The sequence below is a fragment of the Aedes albopictus genome, chromosome 3 (assembly GCF_035046485.1).
Source record: "Aedes albopictus strain Foshan chromosome 3, AalbF5, whole genome shotgun sequence".
NCBI classification, from domain to species: domain Eukaryota; kingdom Metazoa; phylum Arthropoda; class Insecta; order Diptera; family Culicidae; genus Aedes; species Aedes albopictus.
In genome coordinates, this window is record NC_085138.1 from 197238478 (window position 1) to 197265867 (window position 27390).

At 38.5% G+C, this 27390-nt stretch overlaps 1 protein-coding gene across 7 annotated transcripts in view; it reads left to right on the forward strand.

Moving 5' to 3' along the window:
* LOC109411624 (monocarboxylate transporter 14) overlaps positions 1–14559 on the forward strand; it is a 130467-nt gene extending 115908 nt beyond the window's left edge. For 4 of the 7 annotated variants that reach the window (XM_062858098.1, XM_062858097.1, XM_062858099.1 and 1 more), the window contains 6 exons: positions 7985–8187; positions 11861–12095; positions 12155–12333; positions 12394–12616; positions 12679–12910; positions 13019–14559. In XM_062858098.1, the coding sequence (XP_062714082.1) occupies positions 7985–8187; positions 11861–12095; positions 12155–12333; positions 12394–12616; positions 12679–12910; positions 13019–13271 (1325 nt within the window). In that variant the 3' untranslated portion in view covers positions 13272–14559. The remainder of the gene's footprint in view (positions 1–7984; positions 8188–11860; positions 12096–12154; positions 12334–12393; positions 12617–12678; positions 12911–13018) is intronic. The other 3 variants (XM_062858101.1, XM_062858102.1, XM_062858103.1) reach the window with 1 other exon arrangement.
* Positions 14560–27390: the final 12831 nt, after the last annotated feature.

Here is a 27390-nt window from a genome sequence, read left to right on the forward strand (position 1 = left end):
GTTATTATATATTGTAAGGTTGTCTTAGATATCAAAACTGGCTGAGCGGTCATTATTTTTTCACCGTGAGAAATGCTGAAAACAATCCCCGCCTCCTCAAATTTCTTTGAAATTTCGTTTCCTCTACTTTTCTCCACAAACTAAACGTCATACTCAACCTTACAATATATAATAACCTAGCTGGCTACGCCGTTGTATGACCCTGGAGGGATCGGTTTTGCTTATGCCTCTCACTGAGCAGGAACAAAATCATTTATCAAATAAATAGAAACAAATCCCTTTTGATTACCGGCTTCCAAAAGATTAAATTTTACAAGTAAACAATAAATACCATGGGTCCATTGCCAGCTTTTCAGGCGAATCCTTGACCTAATACATCTCCCAACCACCCACTCCGTTGTAACTTACGAGGGTGTCACTGAGTCGGAGGCCTCTTAAGTAAGTGCTACATCAACATTTCCTTCTCCAATCCCAAGTTACGGTAAAGATGGGCGTGGTCGGGAATAGTGACATTTGTGCTTTTGGTATTCTTGGTATGAATGTTGTTAGTATCTTTCATCGAGAATTTCTCCAAGTATGACTACATATTATTCCAAAAATGTTTTCAGAATTTTATGTTATTTTCAAAATTTATTCAAAAGTTGTATACATTATTATAAACTTTCCTTCAGAAAATTCTCCAATTCTTGAAAAGTGTTCCCTGTAGAGATGCGTTTAAAAAATCTTCCTGAAACTTTCTTGAGATTTGTTCTATTTGGTCCGGTAAGTTTTTGGATATTCCTTTTTTCAAATGTTTGTACATTTCTCAAACTGTCAGCATTTCTCCGAGTATCTCTCGTTTGTCGGGCGAAGATCACTGCGTCCAGATTTTAGAACTATTGTGATATACCCTTTTGCTGTGAGGTACGCAAGTTATCTCAGTAACATATTTGTCACTGAGATACCTTGGTATCGACTGAACTCAAGACCATCTATTATTGATGAATAGAGATCCTGAGTTACAGTATGTGACTCCCCCATTCTGGCGAGACTAGCTTTATGAAGCCAACCACGTCCTTGGGAGATAAGATCCATATGTCAGCAGGCCCTAAAAAGGGCTTGCTGAGAACTTTGAACCTACGTTGAGTGAGTGCACTGCAATAGCAGAGGATGTGTTCTGATGTTTCCCTCTCCTCGTCACAGAAGCGGCAATTTGAGGTTTGGATTGCTCCGATCTTTTGTAGATGGTATCTGCAGGGGCAGTGTCCAGTTATTAGACCGGTGTAGATGTTGAGATCCCTTTTGTTGAGACCTAATAGTTGTTGGGTTTTCTTGGGGTTTATCGTTACGAGCCTTTTTGGATTGGCTCGTATGGGGAAGTGCATTCCAGTTTGATGTGATTTGACTGACCATATATTTGTTCAGTTCCATTTTTACAGAGCAGTCTGAAATCCCGTAGAAGGGCTTAGGGCCAATGAACCTTTCATTAGATCCTTTCCTGGCTAGCTCATCAGCAATCTCGTTTGCCTCTAGACCCGTATATCCTGGGATCCAATATAGGTGGACTCGATTGCGTAAGGATAAGTTTTTCAAAGCCTGAATGCATTCCCACACTAGCTTTGAGTTACAAATGTAGTTATTAAGCGCCGCTTGGCTGTCAGAGGAAATACATATTTTTGCAAACCTATACTTTCTCCTCAGGCATAATAACACGCATTCTAATATTGCATATATTTCCGCCTGAAATACTGTGGGCCACTGTCCTAAGTGGACAGAGATTTTTGTTCTAGGGCCATAGATTCCGGAGCCTGTCAGATTATTCATTTTCGAACAATCTGTGAAGAAATTTATAGAGCCTGTTGGAACGCTGGGTCCACCTCCTTCCCACTTCTGGCGGGAAGGAATGAACACATCGTAAGGTACCGTCGTTGGGGGTGAGAATGGGTCAAAAAACGATACTCAAAGATTGTTTGTTAAATAACAAATGCAATTGAAGTCGGAGTAACTTTTTATTTGGTATGTATACTCTCCTATGTGGTAATGATAGTTTAGTGAGAAAGTATCACGTTTTATGAATTGCTTAGTAAACTACAAATGATTGAAAATTGACCCAATCTCACCCCTTAGAGGGGGTGAGAATGGGTCAAAGTATTCGAAATCATCTATCTAAGAATATAAATTAATTTTATTGATCATATATAGTAAACCTACTTAAAACACAATGTTATCATGACAAATAAAAGCTTAGGTAATTTTAAAAGATGATTAATCCACCTAAAAGGGCTAATACAACGGAAAAAATGGTCAAAATTCGATAAAATAACGTTTTTATACTGTATCATTATTTTTAGCCATCATAATCATCCTCATTAAGAGTTTCAACCTCCATGAGAGGAGGAGAAATTATAATGAAGGAGGGGCGAAGAAGGAATGAAAGATTGATTATAAAAAAAAACATGCTAGTTTTTGTATACTGCATAAAAAATGTCTAACCACTATTTCTAACAAAACCCTCCGTTATAAACTCTTATGTACATGATCATTGGCCTCTATATTGCTAAAGCAAATCACTCCATCTCAAGATAGAGGGTCGTTCAAATATTATGTTAAGTCTATTTTGTGAGCTTCCGATATTGCAGTACACTAAAGATTAGCTGATGATTAGAGGAGCTGTCCACACGCATGGGTATATTTGTTATAAATGATTTTAGGCACTAAACGTATTAACACACTCGTTTGACGCTTCTCGACATATTTTTGAAAGAAAGCGTGCTTTAGTGAAAATACGGTAAACATGGCACCACTCTAACGTCAAATGGGGACTGGATAACAAGTTGAATTTTTAGTTACGGTTATGTGCACTCGATAACTTGCTTGACCCAATCTCACCCCCATTCTTAATATTTAGACATAGGGTCGAAAATATTAAGTTTTTAAATAAAAAGAGCCCGCTGACACCCCGCTTTTTTATTACATCAACCAGGTAATACCTACAGCTAACCACTTATAAGAAAATTTATGATTAGGTACTTGTATTAAACATTACGAAGGAGAAATTTTTTCAGAGTGATTTACTAGTAGTTTCATCATATAAGTTTAGCCACAAATTTAACAAAAAACGATTATTGCAAAACACCTTATTCTGCATCATGACGTGTAAAAACATGTCCCCTTTGAAATAATATAAAGTTTTCAATATAAATTATCGATAGTTATTGATCTATTTCAAATTTTATGTTTCTCTGTTTTGACCCAATCTCACCCCCCAGACCCATTGTCACCCCCATCGACGGTAAGTCATAATTGACTACCGTTTCCATCCAGTCACTACAAATTCCTATTGCGGGATTTATGGCAAATTCATTTAATATGCTGAGGTGACCCGTAAGGTCTCCCGACAGCAGTGTTTTTGTTCTCTTTAACCTTAGAGCACTTTTTTCCGCTTCCAGCTTTATGAATTGATCTAACCGGGGCAGGTGAAGCATTGCGTCTAGGGCCAAAGTGGGTGTACTACGAACTGCACCAGTGATCGCTATGCAAGCGGTGCGTTGGATTTTGTTGAGCTTCGCCCTTGCAGCAGCCTCATTAGTTTTAGGCCACCAGACAAGGGAAGCGTAAGTAGTCCTGGGACGAACAATGGTTTTATATATCCACATGATCATACTTGGTTTTAGGTCCCATCTTTTACCCAGGGTTTTTGAACAAACCCAAAGTGTATTGAGACCTTTCTGCGCAACTGATTGGAGATGAGAGTTCCAATTCAGTTTTGCATCGAGTATGACACCTAGATATTTCACTTCGCTTGAATAAACTAGTTGTGTATGATTCAAGAAAAGGGGTTTCAGTTGGACCTTCCTCCGTTTGGTGAAAGGGATAATGGAAGTTTTTGTAGGATTTATGCCTAGTTGTTCCTTATGACACCAGGAAAAAGTGTGATTTAGGGCAGATGGCATTCTTTCCACGACAACACTTTCGAATTTGCCTCGTACAATAATGACAACGTCATCAGCATATCCAACCACTTCGAAGCCTCTTCTCTCTAAGCTGTCTAGAAGCTCATCCACCACCAGTGACCACAACAAAGGAGAAAGCACTCTGCCTTGCGGACACCCCCTTGTTGCTTTAACAGTAATGTATGAACCGCTAAGCTCAGAGGAGATTTTTCGATTAGCTAGCATAGCATGTACCCAGGTAACAATGCATGGGTCGAATTTTCTCCTCAACATTGCTGACCCTATAGACGAATAAGAAGCGTTATCGAATGCGCCCTCAATATCAAGAAATGCTACAAGAGCAATTTCTTTTCCATTGAGTGTTTTTTCGATCTTTTGAACTACCGTATGTAGTGCCGAGATCGTAGATTTTCCACTTTGATAAGCGAATTGGTTTTTTGACAAAGGCATTGCTTTCATAAATTTGTGATTTATGTACTCGCATAGTACCTTTTCCATAATTTTGAGCATTACAGAGGATAAACTTATCGGCCTGAATGCTTTGGGGTTGGTTTTATCTCTCTTTCCTGCCTTCGGAATGAAGACAGCCCGGATTTGACGCCAATCGTTGGGTATATGCCCCAAAATCAGACTCGCCCTAAAAATCTCAACCAAGGGTGGAACCAGTGTTTTCTCCTCTTTTTGGATCAACGCTGGGAATATTCCATCCATGCCAGGAGACTTAAATGGCTCGAAAGATCTCACAGCCCTCTCAACCCTGGCCCGAGTGGAAGCTTCCTTTGCCACCTTTATTGCGTCTTTTTTAGATCCAGAAATCCATGATTGGATCTCTTGTGGATCTGAGACAGCAATTCCAGTGTCTTGGTTGCCGATGCTCGACTCAGGGATTGAATCAGGGAAGTGGATCTTTAACAATTCGCTCAGTGTATCGCTAGGCTCTACAGTGAGCGAACCATCCGTCTTTCGGAGGCTACCCACACCATTGGAGTGGTCTTTTGAAAGAGTTTTTTGGAGTCTGGCCACTACGGGTGTATTCTCTATGCTTTCACACATTAGAATCCACGATTTCCGTTTGGCTGACCTTATTTCTTTGTTGTAGTTCGTCAGGGCCTTTCTGTATAGGCTCCAATCGCCGGTTCGCTTGGCACGATTGAATTCCCTACGCGCAGTTTTCCTAAGCTTCTCAAGAGTTTTATTCCACCATGGAACGTCTCTGCTCGAACTAATTGATTTAGTTTGACAGCTCTCTTGGTAGGCATTAAGGATTTTGTTTTTAATGGATTTGGACGCTTCTTCCAATTCTCGCGCTTAGTATCATACGGGCGTATCTACAATGGTCGATTTCTCTTCATCGATTTTCTCTTCGGATTATTACGGGAAATACGTTCAATATTCGGATGATCTCTCGGTGTATTTGGATAAAGGGCGACTAGGGCTAGCATCTACAACAACAAAAACAACCGAAAATTATTTGCCGTCCAAGTTATTAACCAAAGAGACAATCGATGAAGAGAAATCGATCATTGTAGATACGCCTGTATGATACTAAGCGCGAGAATTGTGTAATGGACTTGATGTGACTTTCTATGATGTACTCTTCAGATTGTAGGATAGCTGAGTAGGATTCCCAATCAGTTTTCTTAGGATCTTTAAACGTTTTTTTTTATCGTTAGACTCCCTTCCCATTCGAAGATGATGTGTTTGTGGTCTGACATTGATATTTCTTCAGAAACATGCCAGTTTTTTATTTTATCAGAGATAGACCGACTACATAGAGTCAAGTACAAAACTTCCTGACGAATGAGGTTTTCAAACGTGGGCTTGTCACCAACATTACAAATGTCAATGTTCTTGGAAGAGAAAAACTGTAACAGGTACTCACCTCTGGTGTTTATATTTGTACTTCCCCATACAGTGTGATGTGCATTTGCGTCACACCCTATGACGAAGGGGATGTTGTGTCGGTGGCTGTAGGCTACGAGCGCAGCTATTTCTGGAGGAGGGATTTCGTCCACGTCACCTGGGAAGTATGCCGAGACCATCAAGATCTCTCTACTCCCTCTAGCGGAAGGTACCTCCATCCTGACAGCTACGATGTCCCTTTTTATGAATTCTGAAATTGGAAAGTATCTACAGTTGTTATGTAATAAAATAGCCGCTCTAGGAGAAACCTGGCTGTCATCATATACCAACTTACATGAGTGTTGTGGAATACCTTGTATTCTAGATTTATTGACCTTGAATGAGGGCCACGGTTAGATTCTCTTTGGTGAACCTCCAACAGAGCACACCCGTGGTGCTCTCAGCATGGTGGAGGTCACTTGCAGAACTTTAGTTGCCATTTCCGGGGTTCCCGCTTTTTTCCGGACGACGACTATCCGCCTTTGGATGTTGCGGATCATCAGGGTGTCGTTTGGTGTTACAGTTTGGGTTGTTTCTCTTCCCTGTAGCGACCTGACCCGCCAGTTTCGACTCTGTGGTCAAACTATCGCTTTTTGCACTCCCTTTGCCCTGTTTAGATACCTTTGGTTTGGTACCACTAGAGCAGGGAGTCGCATGTAAGCTTCGAGCTTTTCCTTTAGAGGCGGACTGACTAGCCTATATGGTGCTTTTGGGGTGAGATTTACTAACCTCGCCCGAACCGGAGGCTTCCTCAGATTTCTCTTGGGTCGGCCTTCCAGTTAGCCGAACCTTGCCCGAACAGGAGGCCTTCTCAGATTGCTCTTGGGTCGGCCTTCCAGTCGGATTGTCGGTATCGGCAGTCGGTTGATCTGTAATCTTCCTTAGTTGGATTTCACCAAATCGGTAGTTGAGGGTGTATTTGGACTTCTTCAACTTTTCCATCGACGCACCCTCTACTGTGAAGATCCATTCGACATGAATGTCTTTCAGAATGGATCGTTTCACAATACGCCAATTAGTTGTTGTGATGTCATTTTGGCTTTCTATGAGAGCCTTTATTCGGTCGTCGTCATAGCTGGAGCTTTGTGGGAAGAATGCTCGGATCATCTCTGGACGTGGAATCGCCACTTCGTCCATTGCCATCAGCTCTGCACCTTCCCAGGGTTTCATGGATGGGGATATTCTCTTTAACCACTCAGCAGTCTCTTGATCCTTACAGATTAGAACTATGTAACCGGACTTGTAGATGAGTATACTTTGGAGGTTGTTCGGTGTTTTTTTTCCCTAAAATTCCGAAGAAACTTTTAGTAAGAATATATATTCTCACGTTTTTTGAAGAATTTACCCAAGAACTTCTAAAGCAAATATTTAATTTTTCGTGTTTTTTTTTTGTTTTCTTCTGGGGTTTTACCAACAAGAACTTTTTCGGATATGCTTTTTAGAATTATTTCAGAAAATTATAAAAAAATCTTCCAGGGATTTCTTTGAGAGGTCTACAAATGATTATCCGTAGAAATCTTCCGGAAATTCCCCCAGAAATACATCTGAATGTTTCTAGTGAATACTTTAGCTTTCAAAACTAAGAATCTCTTTAATGATATACTGAATCTTTTTCAGAACTCTCTTATTCATTTCTGGATATATAGTTAAGGTGAAGCTCCCTGCAGATCATGACAAACATTCTGATTCGAAGGGAGACAGAATGTATGTTATGAGCTGCAGAGAGCTTCACCTTAATTGCAGCAAGCAAGTCTTTATTTTTTTCTCTAAGATGCATAAATTGCATTACATATTTTTTAACTTTTTAAACTATTTTTTAAATTTCATAAATTGGGCTTTTTAAAGCACTACTGAAAGTGAATTTATGAGATGAATTTATACTCGATGTAATGACACAAATACGTATATTCTAATAACGATTCTCTAGTGATCTTTTACTTAGAAATTCCATCTCTTAAGTAACCCAGAATCTGTCACTTGAGTAAACGCATCATGAAACAAGGATGGTCAAAGGCACTTGATTTAAACTTTCCGATGGCTTAAAAACTCTGGTAACTTAGTATTTCATTTCAAAGTAGTGCGGCAAACCAGTACATATAAACCCAATATTTTTTTCTAAAATTTAATTGTTTACTCCCTTTCTAACGCAGGTATTCCAAAGAACGGATCCGTGCCAACTTTTGACCGTGTCCGTAAGCACTCGACAGGTGAAAGATTTAAGCCATCCTTAGCTGCCATTAAGGCAAGCTCTAGAGGTGATGTTGGTAGTAACGGAGATGTACGTAAAACTATGCATTTAAAACTGTCACGCGGTTCCTTCATCGGCAGCAAAAATAATAACGCTGAAGATTTTGTTAGTAGCAGCCACCACATTTTTTTATTATTATTTATTGGAATTTGTTTTTTTTTTCTATTTCTATATATTGTAAATGCGTTTTTCAATATTGATTTTTCGATAGTGTATACCAAATTGATGGATATAACGTTTTCGTTTTGCACATATAACTTGCAGTAGTTGCGCTAGGCATTGACGGGGTCTTTATGAGCAGTTGGTATAATATGCACCCTCTTGCTAGTAATTGGATACAGTACCCTGCTCCCGTGTTTTTTTGCTCTTTGCTTGCTATTTCGCTTCAATTAACACTTGACTTCTCTGTACGCGCACCAGTTGTTGGAGCTGAGATATTAGCTTCCTAATCGGCCCTCTAATTACTACTCTCTATTATGGGTTTACATAATTTAATGCAAAATTAATTTCAATTAGCATACGCAAGTGAAATGAGCCCCAATTAGGATGGGCGTTTGAGGGACTGCTTGCTCTTATCGTTTGAAAGTTTATTCTTGCTTATCTGGGTTTTGCATTTTAATTTTGAATGAATATATAGGTAGTTAAGGCGATCTAATGGGTGTTCAGCGCTGTTATTATATATCGATTAGTAATCATTGCTTTTTCATTTAGAGGTAAACTCATATTTTGCAGCCATTTTTCAACCATTTCAAAGTAGTTTGCGGTTATGTAGCTTGCTTGTGTTTGCTGTATCTTTTATTCTCAATAGACCATCATTGCATAATCTAACAATCGACTTACATTTTTTCTTACGAATTTCAAAAACGATATTTTGATTGCATTAAAACATATAAAGTATCGACAAATTCTTAAATTTTAGCCATATCACTAAAAGTAACAGTTCTAATGATTCATATTCTAAAAAATAATTTTATTTAGATATCTTTGCAGCAGTTCGTTTTTTTTATATTGAAACTTGTAAATACGACGAAGCATCTCAAGTTACATACTTACAGTTCTGATGGTAGATCATCGTTTCCCAAACTTGACTTTCGGTACCCCGCTCTGTCATTATCCCGCTCTTCGTAGAATAGTTGAGGAGTGCCTGCAAGCAGCTTGGGGGTCGAAGTTTGGGAAGCTATGGTATAAAGGAACGAAGTAATCGATCTCCATCCTGGGCGATTGCCCGCCATCGTCTTATCATATGTCCAGTTCAAATTTCAGCCGATTTTCTTTATTTCCTTATTGATGCTTCAACGTCATGATCCTCTGAGTCAGCCTCTGTTGCGATGTCCAAGCTGAGTTCCAGTCTTACGCTTGCTTGCTGATTTCGTTCTCGCCTCTGCGTACAGTGAGGCCGACTTACCTCTACTTTCGCTCCCGAATTTCTGTTGCTATCAGCTTCCGATGACACCAACGATAGAGATCCAATTGTAAGGCCACCATGTACGAATTATATACGGCAGTTGCCTTTGAGTGTTCTTCACTGATAAACATCGGGATTCACAGGCGCACAGAAGCACAGACTTCACGTTTGAGTTGAAACTTCTGATTTTGGTGCATTGACTAATCTGACTGTTTTTTTTTTTTCTTTCGCTCGAAAAAGCAACCCTTGCTTTTTTGATCCGTGCACGTTCTCGGTACCACAATAGGGCACTGCACTGTTTTGATTTTGTATGGAATTTTGACATTTCCTGGCCTTGTTGTTTACAAAATCTCAATAAGAGCGAAGGAGAGGGAGAGAGTTTCGTGCAGAGCCCTATTGGCCCATAGCTCATAGTAGGCCCGACATCTACTGATGATACGCCTTATTATTTCACGACTAACGTTGTTGTCTGCCGTTAATGAGGATCCGACGTAGACGTAATCCTCCATCACCTCGAAAGTGTCCCCGTCTATCGTAATGCTACCGAATCTGCGTTGACGCATAACAACTTCCAGGGAGATGTTGAACAGCAAGCATGAGATTCCATGACTTTGTCGTAGCCCTCCGGTGAGATTCAAACAAACTAGACAGCTCGCTCAAAACTTTTACGCAGTTATTTACACCGTCCATTTTCACTTTGATCAGTCTAGTGAGCTTCCGCGGGAAACCGTTCTCGTCCATGATTTTCTATAGCTTTCGGCTGTGCCGTATTCCGCCTTGAAGTCGAAAATAGCTCGATAGCTTCCCATACACTAATTCATTTTAGGTAAAAGACGACGACAGATGATATGGAATAACATTTTGTAGGCGGCATTCAGAAGTGTGATCGCTCGCAAGTTTTCACACTCCAACTAGTCACCCTTCTTGAAGATAGGAAATGACTATTTCCTTGCGCTCTTCCAGTAGCTATCCGGTCTCTTATATCCGGGCGATTAGTAGGTGCAGTCATGTGGATAACTTTTCCGGGATTATCTTGATGAGTTCAGCTCTAATGCAATCTCTACCAGTTGACTTATTGTTCTTGAGCTGCTGGATAGCATCTTTAACCCTTAAAGGCGCACGACAATAAAAAACTGATTTAAAAAATAAATTAATAATTAATAATAAAAGTGAAGGTCAATTATTTTGGAGCGTTTTTAGGTATGTTGTTTTAAAACAACATTGCGCATTTAAGGGTTGAATTCCCTCAACGTGAGAGTTGGCTGTAGTGACGTAGTCATCTCTCCCGCTGCATTGGTCTTCCATATCTGAGCTTCCAGTATTTGTCGCAGTGCTGCTTCCACCATTCGATCGTCTCGCGTCCGTCAGTCAAGATGCTCCCTTCCTTATCCCTGCACATTTCGGCTCACGGTACGAAGCATTCACGGGATGCGTTGAGCTTCTGGTAGAACTTCCGTGTTTCTTGTGCACAGCACAGCAGTTGCATTTGTTTGCACTCTACTTCATACAGGCGGCGATTTGTTTCTCCTGAATTTGGCGGGTCTGCTGGTTCCGCGTTTTTTTTTATATCGTTTCAAATTCTGCCGAGTCCCGTGCTGTAGCATGACCGTTCTCGCAACGTTGGTGTTTGATGCTTAGTTGATAACTGCTTTTACCGTACTCCAGCAGTCTTTTACCGTACGCCCTCGTCCGGCAACGCTGCCTCTAGATTCTGCGCGTATGCGGTGCATGCAATTGCTCCAGTCGCTCCAGATTATACCGAGCTGGCCGTCGGTACCGTACGATGTAAATCACGGAGAATTTATGTCACATTTTCACCAGGTGGTGGTCAGAATCGATGTTAGTGCCACAATACGTTCTGAGGTCAATAATTTCAAAGAAGTATCGCCCGTCAATCAGGACGTGATCGATTTGGGATTCCGTCTGTTGTGGGGATCTCCAGGATCTCTAGGTGTCCGAATGGTTTTGTTTAGATGACATCAGTATTTTTCAATTATCACGAATATCCCAATAGAAATAAACATTCTATTCGTAGTATAAGATATGTAGCATCATCAGCATCAATCGATTCACACCATCTCTTTTCGCTAGAGAAAACTCCGCGAATAGTTGAATGTACGCTAAAGATATATTCAGACCGTTTTCATTGTAAATGGCATCATTTCATGTTATATGTTTAGTTCTGGTGTATAAAATATATGTAAATCTTAGATTTAGTGCATCTCATTTGCTAATTTTCCATTTACCAATTAATTTTGCACTGGTTTGTATTTAGCTGAGCTTCTTGCATGCAATTCCTGTCACAACAATATTTTAACTTACTTTTCCACATCGCCTCGTGGTGGCCCAATCGACGCCAACCCCACTTTGCAGGACGACAGTGTCATGTACACCTCGAAGGCCTCCCTGAAGGCGGACCGCCCGCAAATGGTACGCCCTCTGTCGCGTAAGGATATCTTCTACTCGGGCTCGGTTACCAACCTAAAGGAGTTTCAGTCGCAAAAATCGCTGGCCAGCTATCGCAACTCTGTCATATCGTTGACCAAGTTTGAACGCGAACACCGCGAACGTGATGTTGTTCGCGAGGATCTGGAGAAGGGAACGGAACGTAAGTTCGTGGAGCTTGCGATCGAGTGAGTCCACATTAAAGATTTTTGCTCGTTACAGAGTATGACCTGTGTCCATGTCTGGTGCTTCCCGAGTCCTTCAAGAACGCCATCGGAGCTATGATGGATATGAGCTTATTGCGGGATCCTGTATTCATGATGATTGCCATTTCGAACATTTTCGGTATGGCTGGATTGTACGTTCCGTTCGTGTACTTAGTAGATGCCGCTGTTCTTGATGTAAGATGTTGATGGGTTTCATCCAGCAGAAACGAACCACTAACATGCTTTCAATTGCAGGGAATTGAAGAGAGCAAAGCCACGTTCCTGATTTCTATCATCGGTATTACCAACACTTTCGCTAGGATATTGTGCGGTTACGTTGCCGATTTCCCGAAAGTGGACGCCTTGTTCATGAACAACGTTTGCCTTGTGATCTCTACGTTCGCCGTTTCGTTGACACCGTTCTGTCACAGTTACTACGCATATGTGGCGATGGCGATTGCTTTTGGAATAGCAGTTGGTAAGTTCACATGAGCTCACTTCCAGACTTCACACCATTTGATATTCGGATTGTTCCCACAGCCGGTTACATCTCGCTGACGTCAATTATTCTGGTAGACCTGTTGGGCTTGGATAAGCTTACCAATGCGTTCGGTTTGCTAATCTTGTTCAGAGGTGCCGCCACCATCGTTGGATCACCGCTGGCCGGCGCACTGTACGATGCGACGCAGACCTACTCGATTCCGTTCTTCGTCGCTGGTGGCCTGTTCGGGCTGTCGGCGATCTTCAGCTTTGCTGCACCGGCAACCAAGAGGTAAGTGTTGTTTTTAGCCATTTGGGTTATTCGTCCTTCGCTGCCGCTGCTGTAGTTCAAATAACTACTTGCTATTTTCAATGGTTTGTTCTGTTAACTCTCCCACAGATTCCGCAAACAGGAGGAAGCGCCGGTCCACGTCGAGGTGCTGACCCCGATCGACGAGGAACCATCGGAGGATCTGGCCGACGACGACCAACCCATCACCATCCTACCAAAGATTGTCCAAACCGCACCGAGTCCATCCACGGAACAGCCAATCACTTCCAGCTTAACCTCAGCAATCAACAACGATAAGCAGAAACCGGCCAACGGCAACAGCAACAGCAAGGAAATTAGTCAGATGGAATCCGTACTGTAACTGGGGAGATGTGTACTTAGGCCGAAGTACCATAGGTACGTACACATAATACGTGATCCTCTCCCACACACACAAACAATGAGGAGTAAAACACGAGTTTATGCGCGCTTGTGCTTACAATTGTATATTTATGATATATAGGACGAACGTGTTTTGATTATGTTATATTTAATTGAAACCAAGCAAAATTAATGAAACAGTGTCATATGAAATGGAAAAGTTGTCTGTGAGGATACCAATCAGAGTATATTAACTATTAGGAAACAAACTGAAACAAATTGCTAGTGAAACTGAGATGCGATGTGTGATTCGACAGTGTGTATTGTTTTTTGTATGCGTTATATATTTTTACGATTATTCAGTTTTGACACTGCTACAAAATATTGACCGAATTATTAAGGACCTAGTAGATATGCAAAGCTAGTTAACGCGAAACATCCAAATCTGAAGCCAATGTTTACATTAGAAAAAAAAAACTATAGGGAAAACTGATAAATTGTGAAACAAGAGTATTAATTGGTTCTAGGTGTACATAAGGAAGAGTGTGTGTATAAATGGAACAATAAGAATGCGTTTTAAGTTTACTCAACGATAAGGTATGTCAAAGATTTACATCTGTAAGAGCTGTTTTTATTTCTTTTAAAGAAGTCGACAAACAACAGAGTCATTAGAAATGCAAACACGTAGGAAAGAGCAGCAGGAATAATGCTAAGACAAGCATTCTTTTTTTCGGTAGGATATATTAATTATCGTAAAATTGTTTTTGATATTAGAATTACAAGTTATTGAAAAAAAAAAACAAACCAATTCACTTTACCAGTAGCCGCTCTAACGAAATGCTGAATAATAGCTAGTATTGCTACCAGTATAATGCGCCATTGAGAAATTCTGCCTTTTGGTTTGTCGTGCATAAAAATGTTATTCAATAATTTACACATGGTGTGATCGTCATTTCGTCTTCTAATATTATTGAACTCTGAATGAATAAAACATTAATCCTCCCTTTATTGGTACTGCTATGAGTTGTACTTAGTGAAACATATCATAATACCTTAAACAGTCTGGGATCTCAAATCGTACTTCGTTTTTCCGGTTCAATACCTCCAAATGTAATGCTTGAAATCATTTGTAAACCTGTGCACGACAAATGAATTGGCTTGGCTGTAGAAGCAAAACAAACAAAATTCCTGAATACCAAAATGCTGCAAAAATCCCTGGGATGCAACAAAAATGCTAAGAATTACGAATAAAACTCGTTTGTTGAAACTGCGAAGGAATAACACACAAAGACATATGACTAAATATATTAATCGAAAGAAACGCCACTTTTGGATCATTTGAAACGGTTCTAAATGAATGGGATTTAGATTTCATTTTCAGACATATAAGTGGGAAATACACAATGCGTTGTTTAGGGAAAGATGTTCTAATGTATCAACACATCAGTGTCAAAGAATATAAACCTAAGTATTCACGCAGCATAAATTTATTAAGTCAGCACTACACTGAATGTAGAATTAAAGTTGAATAAAAGTGAGATAGTCCCTGGCCAAGTTCGCAGGGGTTGACGGTATTAAAGTGAAGGAGTTTCATTTTGATTATTGTAATGTAGTGTTCTTTAGTGAAACATATCACCTTTTTAACACTTTAATGCGCCTCCAACGGTTCATCACGAACCGGCTGCTGCAGATGGAGTATGACTGATCATATGCATCAGACATGCTCGATAAACACGGAGGAACCGCCAGGGCTCAGTAGAGTCTATTCCCAAGCAATAGTTCCAAATCGGTTGGATTTGAGAAGGTTTTGATGATCGTTACAAATCCTAATAAAAGTTTTATAGGATTTGTGACTGGTTTTGGAACCTTTTACAGCCAGCTGACTTCAAAATGTTGTTTGGGCTCTATTTCCCACGTTTCTCGGTTGATTTTGATTAGTAATTTATTAATGTCATAGTCGCTTTTTCGAATTTCTACAATGTTATATTTTATTATATTTTATTTAAATAAAGCAATTAAAATCAACCAAAAAATTAATAGTGGGAAGGAGATTTGCAGCACTTAATTGTGCTGACAGATTCGAAGCTAACGTGCGAACACTTGACGTGACAGTTTGGACTGGACAAAAAACTGACTGCTTTTTTTTAACTGAACAACGTTACTTTTGTATGACTAGGCTGACATTTCTAGGCCACGCATGAGAAAATGGCATGGTTTATCTTGATAGGATCGATAGGACAGAACGAATTTGAATATTTTTCATAGTATTTGTAGGGGGATGAATACATAATAGTTGACAAGCAATTTTTGTTTATCTCTTAGATGATGTTTTGACACCAACAGAAAAAAATATTAGAAGTTCAGTTACATGTTTCTGTAGGTTTTTTACCGATAACATTTTAAGGACACAAGAGATGAACACAGAGAAGTAAATATCAAAAAAACAATTTGACACAGAATCGACTATATTTTAACATACGGGTTCGACTGATTCGATGAATCTGTCTAGAAGTAAGTAGAAGACAATTGGCTTCTTTAGCGGTGTTGAGGTAATTCCATATTCTGAATCTGCATGCGAAACTGAGCCGAAATCCAAATTTTCATGAATTTTGGTGACCGGGAACTTATTTAAAAATCAATTTGAAGTTTGTATGGGAGCGATTTGTCCAATCACCCCTCGTCGCATTTTGTACTGGGTGGGGCTGTCAAATAGTTACCTAGCTGTCAAAAGGTGATTTCAAAAAATCTCTTTGAAATTGATTTTAGGTACCAAAATAAAGTTCTAAAAATCTGAAAAAATCATAGTGGCTCAGAAAAAGGTGCTCTTTCGTATAAAATTAAAAAATCGATACATTTTTCTTAATTTAAAAACCCAATTGACGCTAAGATTGGAAAAAAGCTTGCAGTTGGGACTATACTACAATAATGGCCGATAGGAAACAATGCGCTAGACAGCATTAATATTCATTTTTTAATATTTAGTATGTGCATGACGGAACAACTAGCAGGACACAGTTCCAGACGTCTCTTTTTAATAACGATATTCAGCATATTTCCAATAAAACTACACTTCAATAAAGCAAAGACTAAAGCTGCTATGATAGAACAGATCAGAATGACTTAATTGACTTAATAACTATTGGGGATCTACTTCGAATAACTGACAAATTGACAAGAACCTTACTAAATACATGGACCATACTACAAAAAAACCAATTTTTTTTTGTTTATATTTATGTGTATTTTAACTTATAGCTAATTCTACACTTACCAAAAAAAAAAACCAATTGACAAAAAGAAAAAAGGGGAAACTTTTATTAAAACTATTTTTGTTCAACGCAGGCCAAAACAGTGTCGACTTGGGCCACGCACGCCTACGTACTTCTGTGTGTTGAAACAAAAATAGAGGCTCCTAGAAGCAAATGTAGGGAAAGGGTGCGGTGTAGAACATAAGCACAGTGTTGCTACCGCCGTAATCACTTTGAAAAAAAAAAAAAATAAATAAAATAAAAGTGAGATAGTGTCCCAATACTTCAATTTGGCTTTATTGGGGCCTTTTCCACTGTAATTTAGCTTTCTTTACATACCCTGCTTTCATGCACTTCGTGGTCCCTTGGGAACTCCTAAATAATTGATAACCTGTGAAGCGGTACGTTTTGGAGTAAGATCACCAGATTATCTCTGAACCTAATGTCTTCCTGTTTGTGGTAATATAAGATTGCCAAATGTTTTAGGATAAGATAATGATAAACTATTATCATGTTGTACACATGAACTATTTTGATTGAGTGGTATTGAGACAAGGACACGTTCAATACTTCCAGTGAGCAATTCGCTCTTTGAAGGAAGCACGACACTAGACAACGGACTAGCATGCAACGCCCAGTGGCACAGCCGAAAACTCTTCCTGACAGCTGCGGCGGGAATCGAACCCGCGCTCCTTAGCACGACAAGCTGGTCCTGGTACGTAGTCCGCAAAAGGCACTATTCGCAGCAGCAACACCGTAAAGTTGAACTTACCTTACCGTATCAATCAGTTTGGTAGGAATACTTTTGAGGTCAATTTTGAGTTTACAGGTTTCAGAAGACATTCCTCATTGACGAGGAGTACAAAACTGATGAAATATCCAAGCACCAATGTTTTCTTTTTCAACATTTTTTCCCAAACTTGACGATTTTATTTCCATTGCCGTTTTATGTGTGTCTCTCTCTCTTCTTGGCGTAACGTCCTCACTGGGACAAAGCCTGCTTCTCAGCTTAGTGTTCTATGAGCACTTCCACAGTTTTTAACTAAGAGCTTCCTCTGCCAATGACCATTTTGCATGTGTATATCGTGTGGCAGGCACGAAGATACTCTATGCCCAAGGAAGTCAAGGAATTCTCCTTTACGAAAAGATCCTAGACCGACCGGGAATCGAACCCGTCACCCTCAGCCTGGTCATGCTGAATACCCGTGCGTTTACCGCCTCGGCTATATGGGCTGTTTTATGTGTGCAATTCTTTAAAAATTCTTTAGATGTTGAGTATTTTTGATTGATCTATTAACATTTACCAAATTCATGCAACTTGAACAAATAATTCAAACGGGTCCTAATAAACTTCCCTATGGCACGCCTAGGCTGTTAACCATGGGGATCGAAATACATTCGAAAAAAACCGTAACAATACTATCTTTACGCTCTACATTTTGGAGTTCGTTCAAATATTACGTAACGGTAATAGGGGAGGGAGGGGGTCTAGTGTTGTGTTACGCTTCATACAAAATTTTAAAATTTCTCATACAAAAGTGGGGGAGGGAGGGGGTCTAAAATCGTCAAATTTTGCGTTACGTAATATTTGAATGAACCCTTGCCCTACATTTTATTTCCATTTCGCTAGCACCAAGTTCAATGCGGTTCCACAGGAATGGCCTTCTGAATATCCCGATTGCTTTGGTATTAGCAAATAATTACTATTTAGATCAAGTTTGTCTCTATTGCGTTTAAGACGCAGAAGATCCAAACTGTAGGTACCAGCTGTTCGTATGTTTTAATGTAACAATTTTATGTTCAACTAGTTGATTGGTACAGGTTTTCTAGACGTCAGTTAGAACAGCTGATTTTCGATCTAAAGCACCGCTGTTTGTATGAAAATCCACACCTCTTGCAACAAGACTCGAAAGCGCTTGTTTTGATTATCTCTTCCGACACTTTAATTTTACAACATTACAATCCTCTCTGCCATTTTCGTCAATATTAATTACTAAAGTTTCGTGGTCAGTTATTTTTAAATCTGGACTCCAACATTTACAGTATCAAAATTTGAAAAATCATGGTCATTTAGAGTTTTGCTGTGTTGGGCAATACGCGTAAAATCATTTGCTTTTTGTTTTGAGTGCAACAATACTGCCGCATTGACCAAACGATTAGGTCAAAGTTGTTGCATACATTTAGGCGATTTTCTGTTCAGCATTGTACTAAAACTGGGCATACACAATCAATGTCATGGTAATCTAAACGATAAACGCGTTGTGGAATTGATAAGCATCGAATCTCGTTAAAAGTACCATAAAACATAGTAAAACTAAATGAAAAATTATTGTTTCGAACCTATATTTGATCGTGATTTAATGGTAAAATTAACCAGTCAGTATTTTTAAAATGCCTACTTAGCAAAAGCACATTAAGGACAAACGTCTTGAAATCCCGCGTCAACAGTGCATCAGAACTTCAGACGCACAAATCTCAAGAAGCAAGTTTCAAGCAACAGTTCATTTTATTATTCTGTTGTTGCTCACTTGTAATAAGCCTAAAATAAGAAGCTCAGGTGCGTAGGTGCAAAAGTCAGCCATTGTGGCGGCCATTTTAGGATTCTAACAAGTCTGCCCTTAAATAGTATAAACTACCATCCTCGGGACTTCGGATGGCCCGGGACAAACTCAATAAAATGGGCCCCCAAAAACAACATTTTGGAGAAATACATTTGCATTTTTTTTTTAATCCTGTGTTTTATCCGTATTTTTTCAATTAGGCAACTGTTTTATTCATTAAAATAACCAAATTTTCATTTGTTATCAATTATATTTTTTTATATTGTAGTATTGGTGTTATAAATATTCAAGCTAAATATTGAATCATTCTGATGTCTTAAAAAAAAGCTTTCCCAATGAATCCCTCAAAATTTTGACAAATTATTTAAATAGATGAAATCAATCTTTTTTATGTTTTGGCTAATATACTAAAATGCTGCTGAAACCTTCAGATTTACAATGTAAATGTCATCTTATTTGGAAAAACTTTTATCCAAATGTATGCAATTTTCCGATCTTAGCGTTCAGTTAATAACCTAAAAAATCAGAGATGTATGTTTTTTTTTTAGTTTTTGGGATATGATTTTTTGAAAAAAAAAGGCCAAATTTTCCCATACATTTTTTTTAATTTGAATATATGTTGAATCCTTATACATACATTTATGGATACCAAAAAGACCAGGAATCACTTAAAAAGCAATACATACAATGCATAGTTTTACGAGAATTTACAATTTTAGGCAATTTTAGAGCAGCTAGTATCAAATTATGACTCTCTATATTCAAAAAATCATATTTCAAAAACTGAAAAACATACATTTCTGATTTTTTGATATGTTACGCCAATTTTCCTGAATTTTCTGATAAAAATATAAAACCAGAATACCCCTTTGGTCCAGAGACCTTGAAAACGTGGAAAAACTAATATCACAGACAAACAGACGTAACACTCTTCAAAAGGGCTTGGTACATGCATTTAATGATGAATTTGAATTCTTTTTGATTTCTGTTATAATGTGATAATGCTGTTTTACCTGCGGTTCAAGATTTGTGGTGAACCTTCCGATTTTACTTGCCTTTTTCTCATGCGCCATTAAGTTAGGTAAAGTAATACCACAGACAAACAGACATACTACTCAAATCGGAATCATCGCACGATTTAACGGTCATTTTGAAAATATAGTGTGGTTCGGACTGTGCTCGCATGTGTTATGGTGGCGCTGCTGTACCTCAATTTTGGAGAGAAATGAACGCGACGCCGATCAATTTTTACATAAAATGACTCAATCATGAACCTTCATTCATGTTTTATGAATGGATGACGCCACGGGGGAGTCGTCACCTGCTAAACTGTTACATCGAGCCGTGGGAAACAACACCTGCAAATTAATGCTTCGGACTGAGCATTATAGAGGGTGCTAGTGAGATGCCAAACGATGTTTTTGAAACAAATTTCTTCTAAGTAGTATGTCTGTTTGTCTGTGGTAATACATCATAAATCAATCAAATTTATAAGATATTTTTAAATCCACATGAAGATAAATATGGCTGACTCTTGTTGAAGCTTACACTGCCATTCAAAAATTTTGGGAACAACTCATGCTTTAATCATGGATGAAATTTATTTTTTGGTTCATTACTGAATATTACTTAAGTGAGATTTAAATATTATAAGCTAAAAAAACACAAAAATAAAACCTTCGAAAAAATTAACAATTCGAGAGGAAAATATTTTTTCTTTCATGTGATAATAATTGTACTAATGTTTTGAGCAGGTACTTTCAACTAGAACAATTTTCAAATGGATTTGAAAAAAAGTGTAAATTGCGTTGAAAGAACATAATGAGAACAATTGTATAATAGACTGCAGAAAGTATTGTAATAAGGTTTTCTGGACGTCTTGTCAACATCTTTTTGACATGTTTACATATTAGCTGTGTTGAAATATTGCGACAATCATTACAAAACGGTAATATAACTAAATTACAACTTGTATCATTGCCGGACTTTATCAGTCAAAACGTCAAATCAAAACAAAACATTGTTTGTTTGTTTCGCAGAAGCCCCGGCGGATCGTTTTCCGTCCCGGATTCCACGGGAATGTAAGTTCCCAGTTTCTAGTCCCCGAAGGTCATTAATCAGCGTTATTAAGTCTTCGAAATCACGCGTAAACATCGGGGCACTTATATTGACCAGAAGCTCCTCGTAATGGATTACGGCTATAACACACCACATCGGACCACTAGAATAAGATTCCGGTTAAGATCACGCCCGTTAGGTTGATTACGTTTATCATCGGCCAGATATTTGCAGTGCAGCACACTTCTTTGGTAAGAAGAATGACGAATGGGGCCTGATTCCGCATAGCACCTGTTTGAGGAAAATAGCGAATCTGCTGTGGCTAGAGTATGTATTTAATAATAGGATAATAGTTGATGTAGTCCATTGGCGGAGACAAAGGGAGGCAAGAGGGGGCACTTGACACCCCTAACTATAAATTTCTGTTTAAATACGCCAAAAAATGTTTCAGAAAAATTAACCAAATAGATAGAATCACTTGGGCGTCTGGAAGTTGAACTAGATTTGCCAAAGTAGTTTTTTTCAATTTGGGTTATAAATTTGGGTTATAAAGATATAACTAGATTTAAGGGCCCATACAGCCATTGATGTAAAGGCGTGGGTATTCCACATGTTCTTGTTGAGGGTGACGGGCTCGATTCCCAGTCGGCAAAGGAACTTTTCGTGGTGAAAATTTCTTTGACTTCCTTGGGCATAGAGTATCATCGAGCCTGCCACACGATATACACATACAAAATAGTCATTGACAGAGGAAACTCCCAGTTATAAACAGAGAAAGTGCTGATTGAACACTAAGCTGAGGAGCTGGCTTTGTTCCAGTAAGAATGTTACACCAAGAAGAAGAAGAAGAAGAAGAAGAAAGACTAGAACTTTCCCTTGCCTTTTTAGTAATTGCCTTGAAAATTGCCAGCAAAAAGTTGAATGACTGTAACTGGAAGCAAACTGGTACACCAATTTGTGCAGATCGAAGTATTACCTTCAAAAAACCAGCAAGAAGGTAAGTTCAGCAGATCACTGCGCTTTCGGATCGTTCGTTCGTTCGCTCGTTTTGTTGATTGATTGGCACAGAAAGTAATAAAATACGACGCAATAGCCTCTTTAAAAGTCCAACCGAAGCGTGAAGCTGTCGGGGTCGATCGGTCGATCGGTCGGCCGGGTTGAGCACTTTTCACGTGCAAAATTTTTGGCAAGGTAGGACGAGATCTAGCGAACACTGACGAAACGATGAATGAAGGGGTCAAAGTACAGCGCAGTGCGCAGCGACCATGATTCGCAAGCATTGCGCAACGAAACTTTAGGCGAAAGAGGACAGGAAATACATAGGTAACCACCTCCTACTGGTGGCGCTTTGCTTATAGTATCGAGTATTGGGGGCTTAACTTGCTCAAAGTTCATTGATGTTCGTTGTTGATAGATTTATGTGGAGATAATTATTTGCAACTGTTTCATTCTTTTCATTATTCTATCAGACTTTTAATAGTTGAAAAGTATGATATTGGCCTACACTCAGCGAAGTAAAATCCCGAAATTCATCAAAATACCTTATGAAATTTAGCCATAACTGTTAGGTATGAATGCCATAAGAATACCTTATAAAAATTAACCATTTAAGCTTGTTATAACATAATTACATAAGATAAACTTATGGAAAGCGCAGCAAAACCACAAATTGATGCAGACTGGAATGGATCTATGAACTTCGAGATTACTGAGGTCGTGTATAAAAGCCAAGCTGTGCGTCATAAGGCGACCTTATGAAATTCATTCTAATCGTTAGATCTAATCGGAGAAGCACTACTGGTAAGAACACCAGTGCAGTGCACAGGGTCATTACTAAGATTTGGGAGGAGGAAGTATTACCGGAGAAATGGATGGAAGGTATCGTGTGTACCATCTACTAAAAACGCGTTGGATTGCGGGAACTACTGAGCTTGTCTTCAAGATACTCTCTCAAATTGTATGAAACCGTCTATCAGCGATTGCAAGAGAGTTCGTGGGGCAATATAAGGCTGGAATCATGGGTGAACGATGTTCGTCATCCGTCAAGTGTTGCAGTAATGCCGCGAATACAACGTGCCTACACTTGTTCATCGATTTTAAATCAGCATATTGCAGATTATGCACAAATACGAATTTCTGGAAAAACCGATGCGGTTTATCAAGGCGACGATGGATCGTGTGATGTGAGTAGTTCGAGTATCAGAGACACTTTCGAGTCCCTTCGAATCTCGCAGAGGGTTTCTGCAAAGAGTCTTTCGTGCTTGTTGTTTAACATTGCTTTAGAGTGTGGGACGATTTTCACGAAGTCCGTACAGCTACTTTGTTTCGCTGATGATATTGATATAATAGGCTCCTAAAGTCCTATCGGGATTCTTGTTTTAAACCACAATATATGGTTCAAGAGTACATATTTACTCATTTTTTGACGTTTTTATTAACCGTAGTTGAAAATATATAATTTTTATTTTTTTAGCCTTTTGTCTCGTCCCTAGCTTATAACACATACTTTGAGTGATTTTTTTTCACCGTGTATGTCAGATAGGAACATTTTTGAAATCCCAGTGCGAAAAACGTCGAGCTCAGTCACACAAGGTTGACCTCAAATGTCAAAGTAGAACTATTTACCATTTTACTTATTTCGAATTTTCTCATTATTCCTTTGTTTTTCAAGTTCGAGTAAAGTACAATTCCGATTAGAATACCATGCTTGATCGTATTGTTCAATATAAGCGAGATTTCGTCTTTAATTTTAGGACCCTATTCTTCCACAGATTCCATCAAAAATTCTTCTAAGATTTAGTACTTCTATTTCTTCAATGAATTTCTTAAGAAACTTTCCAAAATTTCCCTCAGTTTTTTTAAAGATTCCTGCAAAAATATCTGTAAGGGTTACGGATTATAAATAATGATCTGCCATGGATTCCTATAGAAACTCCTCCAGCTATTCTTTCATAAATGCCTCTGAGAATTCCTTCAGGAATTCTTCCAGGTTTCTTTTAGGAAGTCATCAATAGATAATTCTAGAAATTCAACCAGTTCCCTACAGAAAACCTTCTACAGATTCCTTTAGGAAGAAGAAGTCGCTCATATCACTTAGAAAATCTGCCATTTCTTCCTTCCAAAATTGTTCCATGTTCATTAGAGATTGCTCCATAAATTTCTGCTAGATTTCCTCTAGAAAACTTTTCATCCCCATTTTTTTTCAACAAATCAGAAATTTGGAATTCTTTCAGAACTTTTCCCAGGTATTTCGTGAGAAAATCTGCCATTGATTTTATTGAAAACTTCTCCAAAGGTTTCTTTTGCAATCCTTCCATGGATTCCTTCAGGAATTCAGAAACTCTTCCAATGGTTCTCCACATTTTTTACAAGCAGTAAGTACTTCAGGCATATCATGAGGAACTGCTCCAGGAATTCCTGCAAAAATTTATCCATGAATATCATTAGAAATTCTTGCTAAAATGTATGTCGTGTTTTCATCAGGTATTCCTCCGGATATTCCTGTAGGAATTTCTTTAGTTATTCCAGCAAGGTTTTTCCAGAGAATTCAGCAAAAACTCACACATAAATTTCTTCAGGATTTCCTCCTGGCAATTTTTTATGTCCATGATTCGTCTTATATATGCTGTATTTGTTTTTTACAGATTTTCTGGGAAATATTTTGATTAAACCTCAGAAGAAACCTTTACTGAAGTTAATGCAAAATTCTGGTAAAACCAAATAAATTAATCGTAGGAAATTTCTAAAAAAGATTGTTCTGGGATGTCGGAATTTACATTAAATGGAAAATACTCTAAGAGAATAAATGAAACACAAAAATCCAACTAAAGAAACTTTGAAAAAAAAGAAAATAAATGACCACGTTTTTTTTGCAAATTAACAATGTTCATTTGCCGTGGGGCGCCAATCTGGATGCTTGCCAAGGGCGCCATGGGACCACGCTACGGCTCTGGTTGTAGTAAGTTTGAAAGTGCTCCTATTTATCCAAGGTTACAAACGAAGTAGATACTTCGTCTGCGAAGTAAAAACAATGAACAGATGGTGGGTCTATACTCTTGAAGTTTGTCTAGAATGATCCGCAGGTTAAACATTTCATGCGTCAAAGATCTGCCCTCTCGCGGATCATAAAGGATTCCTCAAGAGGTTGTTTTTTAAACAAGGAAGGCAGGCAGACGTTACTCAGGTTCGTAATAGCTTGTGTCCACTAATTACATCGCATGCATGTAAAAGCACCGCTATCAACTGGTCGTCGCTTAAACCTAAATATCTTGTTGTTGTAGTACACTCCCGTGCAAAAGTTTGGGGTCACCCCCTCAAAAACATGGAAATGTTTTTCGGTCATATCTCAGTCATCTTGCATTTAATCCACTCGTTCTTAGACTCTATCGAAAGATAAAAAGTTAGATTTGATTCGTAGGTACTTTTCACAAATTTCATATGAAATTTTTAGTATAAAAAGTTTACCTAAACTTACATGTTTTTCCTAAATCTGTACGAAAAATTGTTTTCCGTGTAATTCGAAATTGGGTCGAACAAATTTTAAAATTAAAGTTGCGTTAGAACCCTATTTCTATCCTCTTTGAGAGCTATTCATTAGAATTTAGTGGAAAAATTCATAACATAATTTAAATAATCGAATTAGGTTTACACGTCACCGTGCGAAAGTTTGGGGTCACCCCTTAGTATGCTGCATCGTGCAAAAGTTTGGGGTCACCTTCCAAATGAAGTCTGAGTCGGGTTTTTATCCAAATCGTCATTTTTTGTTGGTGCAACTCCAATTCCTTCTATGATAGTTGAATGGCAAGTCACAGAAATGGTTATGAAATGTTCATAAACTAACTTCTAGACTAAGTTAAGATAAAAAATAGTATATAAAATCCATACAAAATCAGCTAAGTTCGTTATATAAAGTGCGAAAGAGGATATAAGTGAGATAACAATGACTAATTCGTGAATTCTACCCTATATAACTGTAAGTGTTGAAACCACAAATACACCATTACCCCAAAAACCATTACAACGAATGTCATTTCTCCGAATGTACTATCACATTCGAGATTTTGGGTTTTGGTGCAAAGCAAAGGGATAACTTTTTGATGAAAATGCCATTTAAATTTAAATGTGTAACATTCCCGAAACTTTTTGGGGTAATGGTATGTTTGTGGTTATAACACTTACAGTTATATAGGGTAGAATTCACGAATCAGTCATTTTCATCTCACTTATATCCTCTTTCGCACTTTATATAGCGTACTTAGCTGATTTTATATGGATTTTATTTACCATTTTCTACTTTAACTTAGTCTAGAACTTAGTTTATGAACATTTCATAACCATTTATTTGTCTTGCCATTCAGCTATCAAAGAAAGAATTGAAGTTGCACCAAAAAAAATGACGATTGTAACAAAAATCCGACTCAGACTTCATTTGGAAGGTGACCCCAAACTTTTGCACGATGCAGCATCCTAAGGGGTGAAATGTTATTGCATATCGTTTTTGGATTTGAAACTGTATGCTAGGTTTTCGTTATGTGTGTAGTAAGGTGGCCCACACTTATATGAAAAACAAAAATTTCGAAAAATGCCAAGTCTTACCTCATAAATCAGTTGTTTTGAACTCCCAGAAGCTACGTTCAAAATTTGAGCAAAATCGGTTGAGCCTAAGGGGGCGCTCAAAACGCTTGAAATTTGTATGGGAAAACTTGGCCAAATGTATGCAGAAATTTTAAGTTTTCGAATTTTGCCGCTAGGTGGCGCTGTAAGCGTTCAATCATCAAACCCTTTGGTATTATTGTAGGTGACTATATGCCAAACAACTTTGTCGAAGACCGCAAAGTGATCCAACGTCTGTGAAAAAAGTTATACCCTAGGAAAAGTGAGGATAAACTTTTTTGTTATTTTTCCAATACATGTAAAGGAATAATATCAATAATGAAATCTCAATACTTTGCCTCACTTTGCCTAGGGTATAACTTTTTTCACAGCCGTCGGATCACTTCGCGGTCTTCGACAAAGTTGTTTGGCATATAGTCACCTACAATAATACCAAAGGGTTTGATTATTGAACGCTTACAGCGCCACCTAGCGGCAAAATTCGAAAACTTAAAATTTCTGCATACATTTGGCCAAGTTTTCCCATACAAACTTCAAGCGTTTTGAGCGCCCCCTTAGGCTCAACCGATTTTGCTCAAATTTTGAACGTAGCTTCTGGGAGTCCAAAACAACTGATTTAGGAGGTAAGACTTGGTATTTT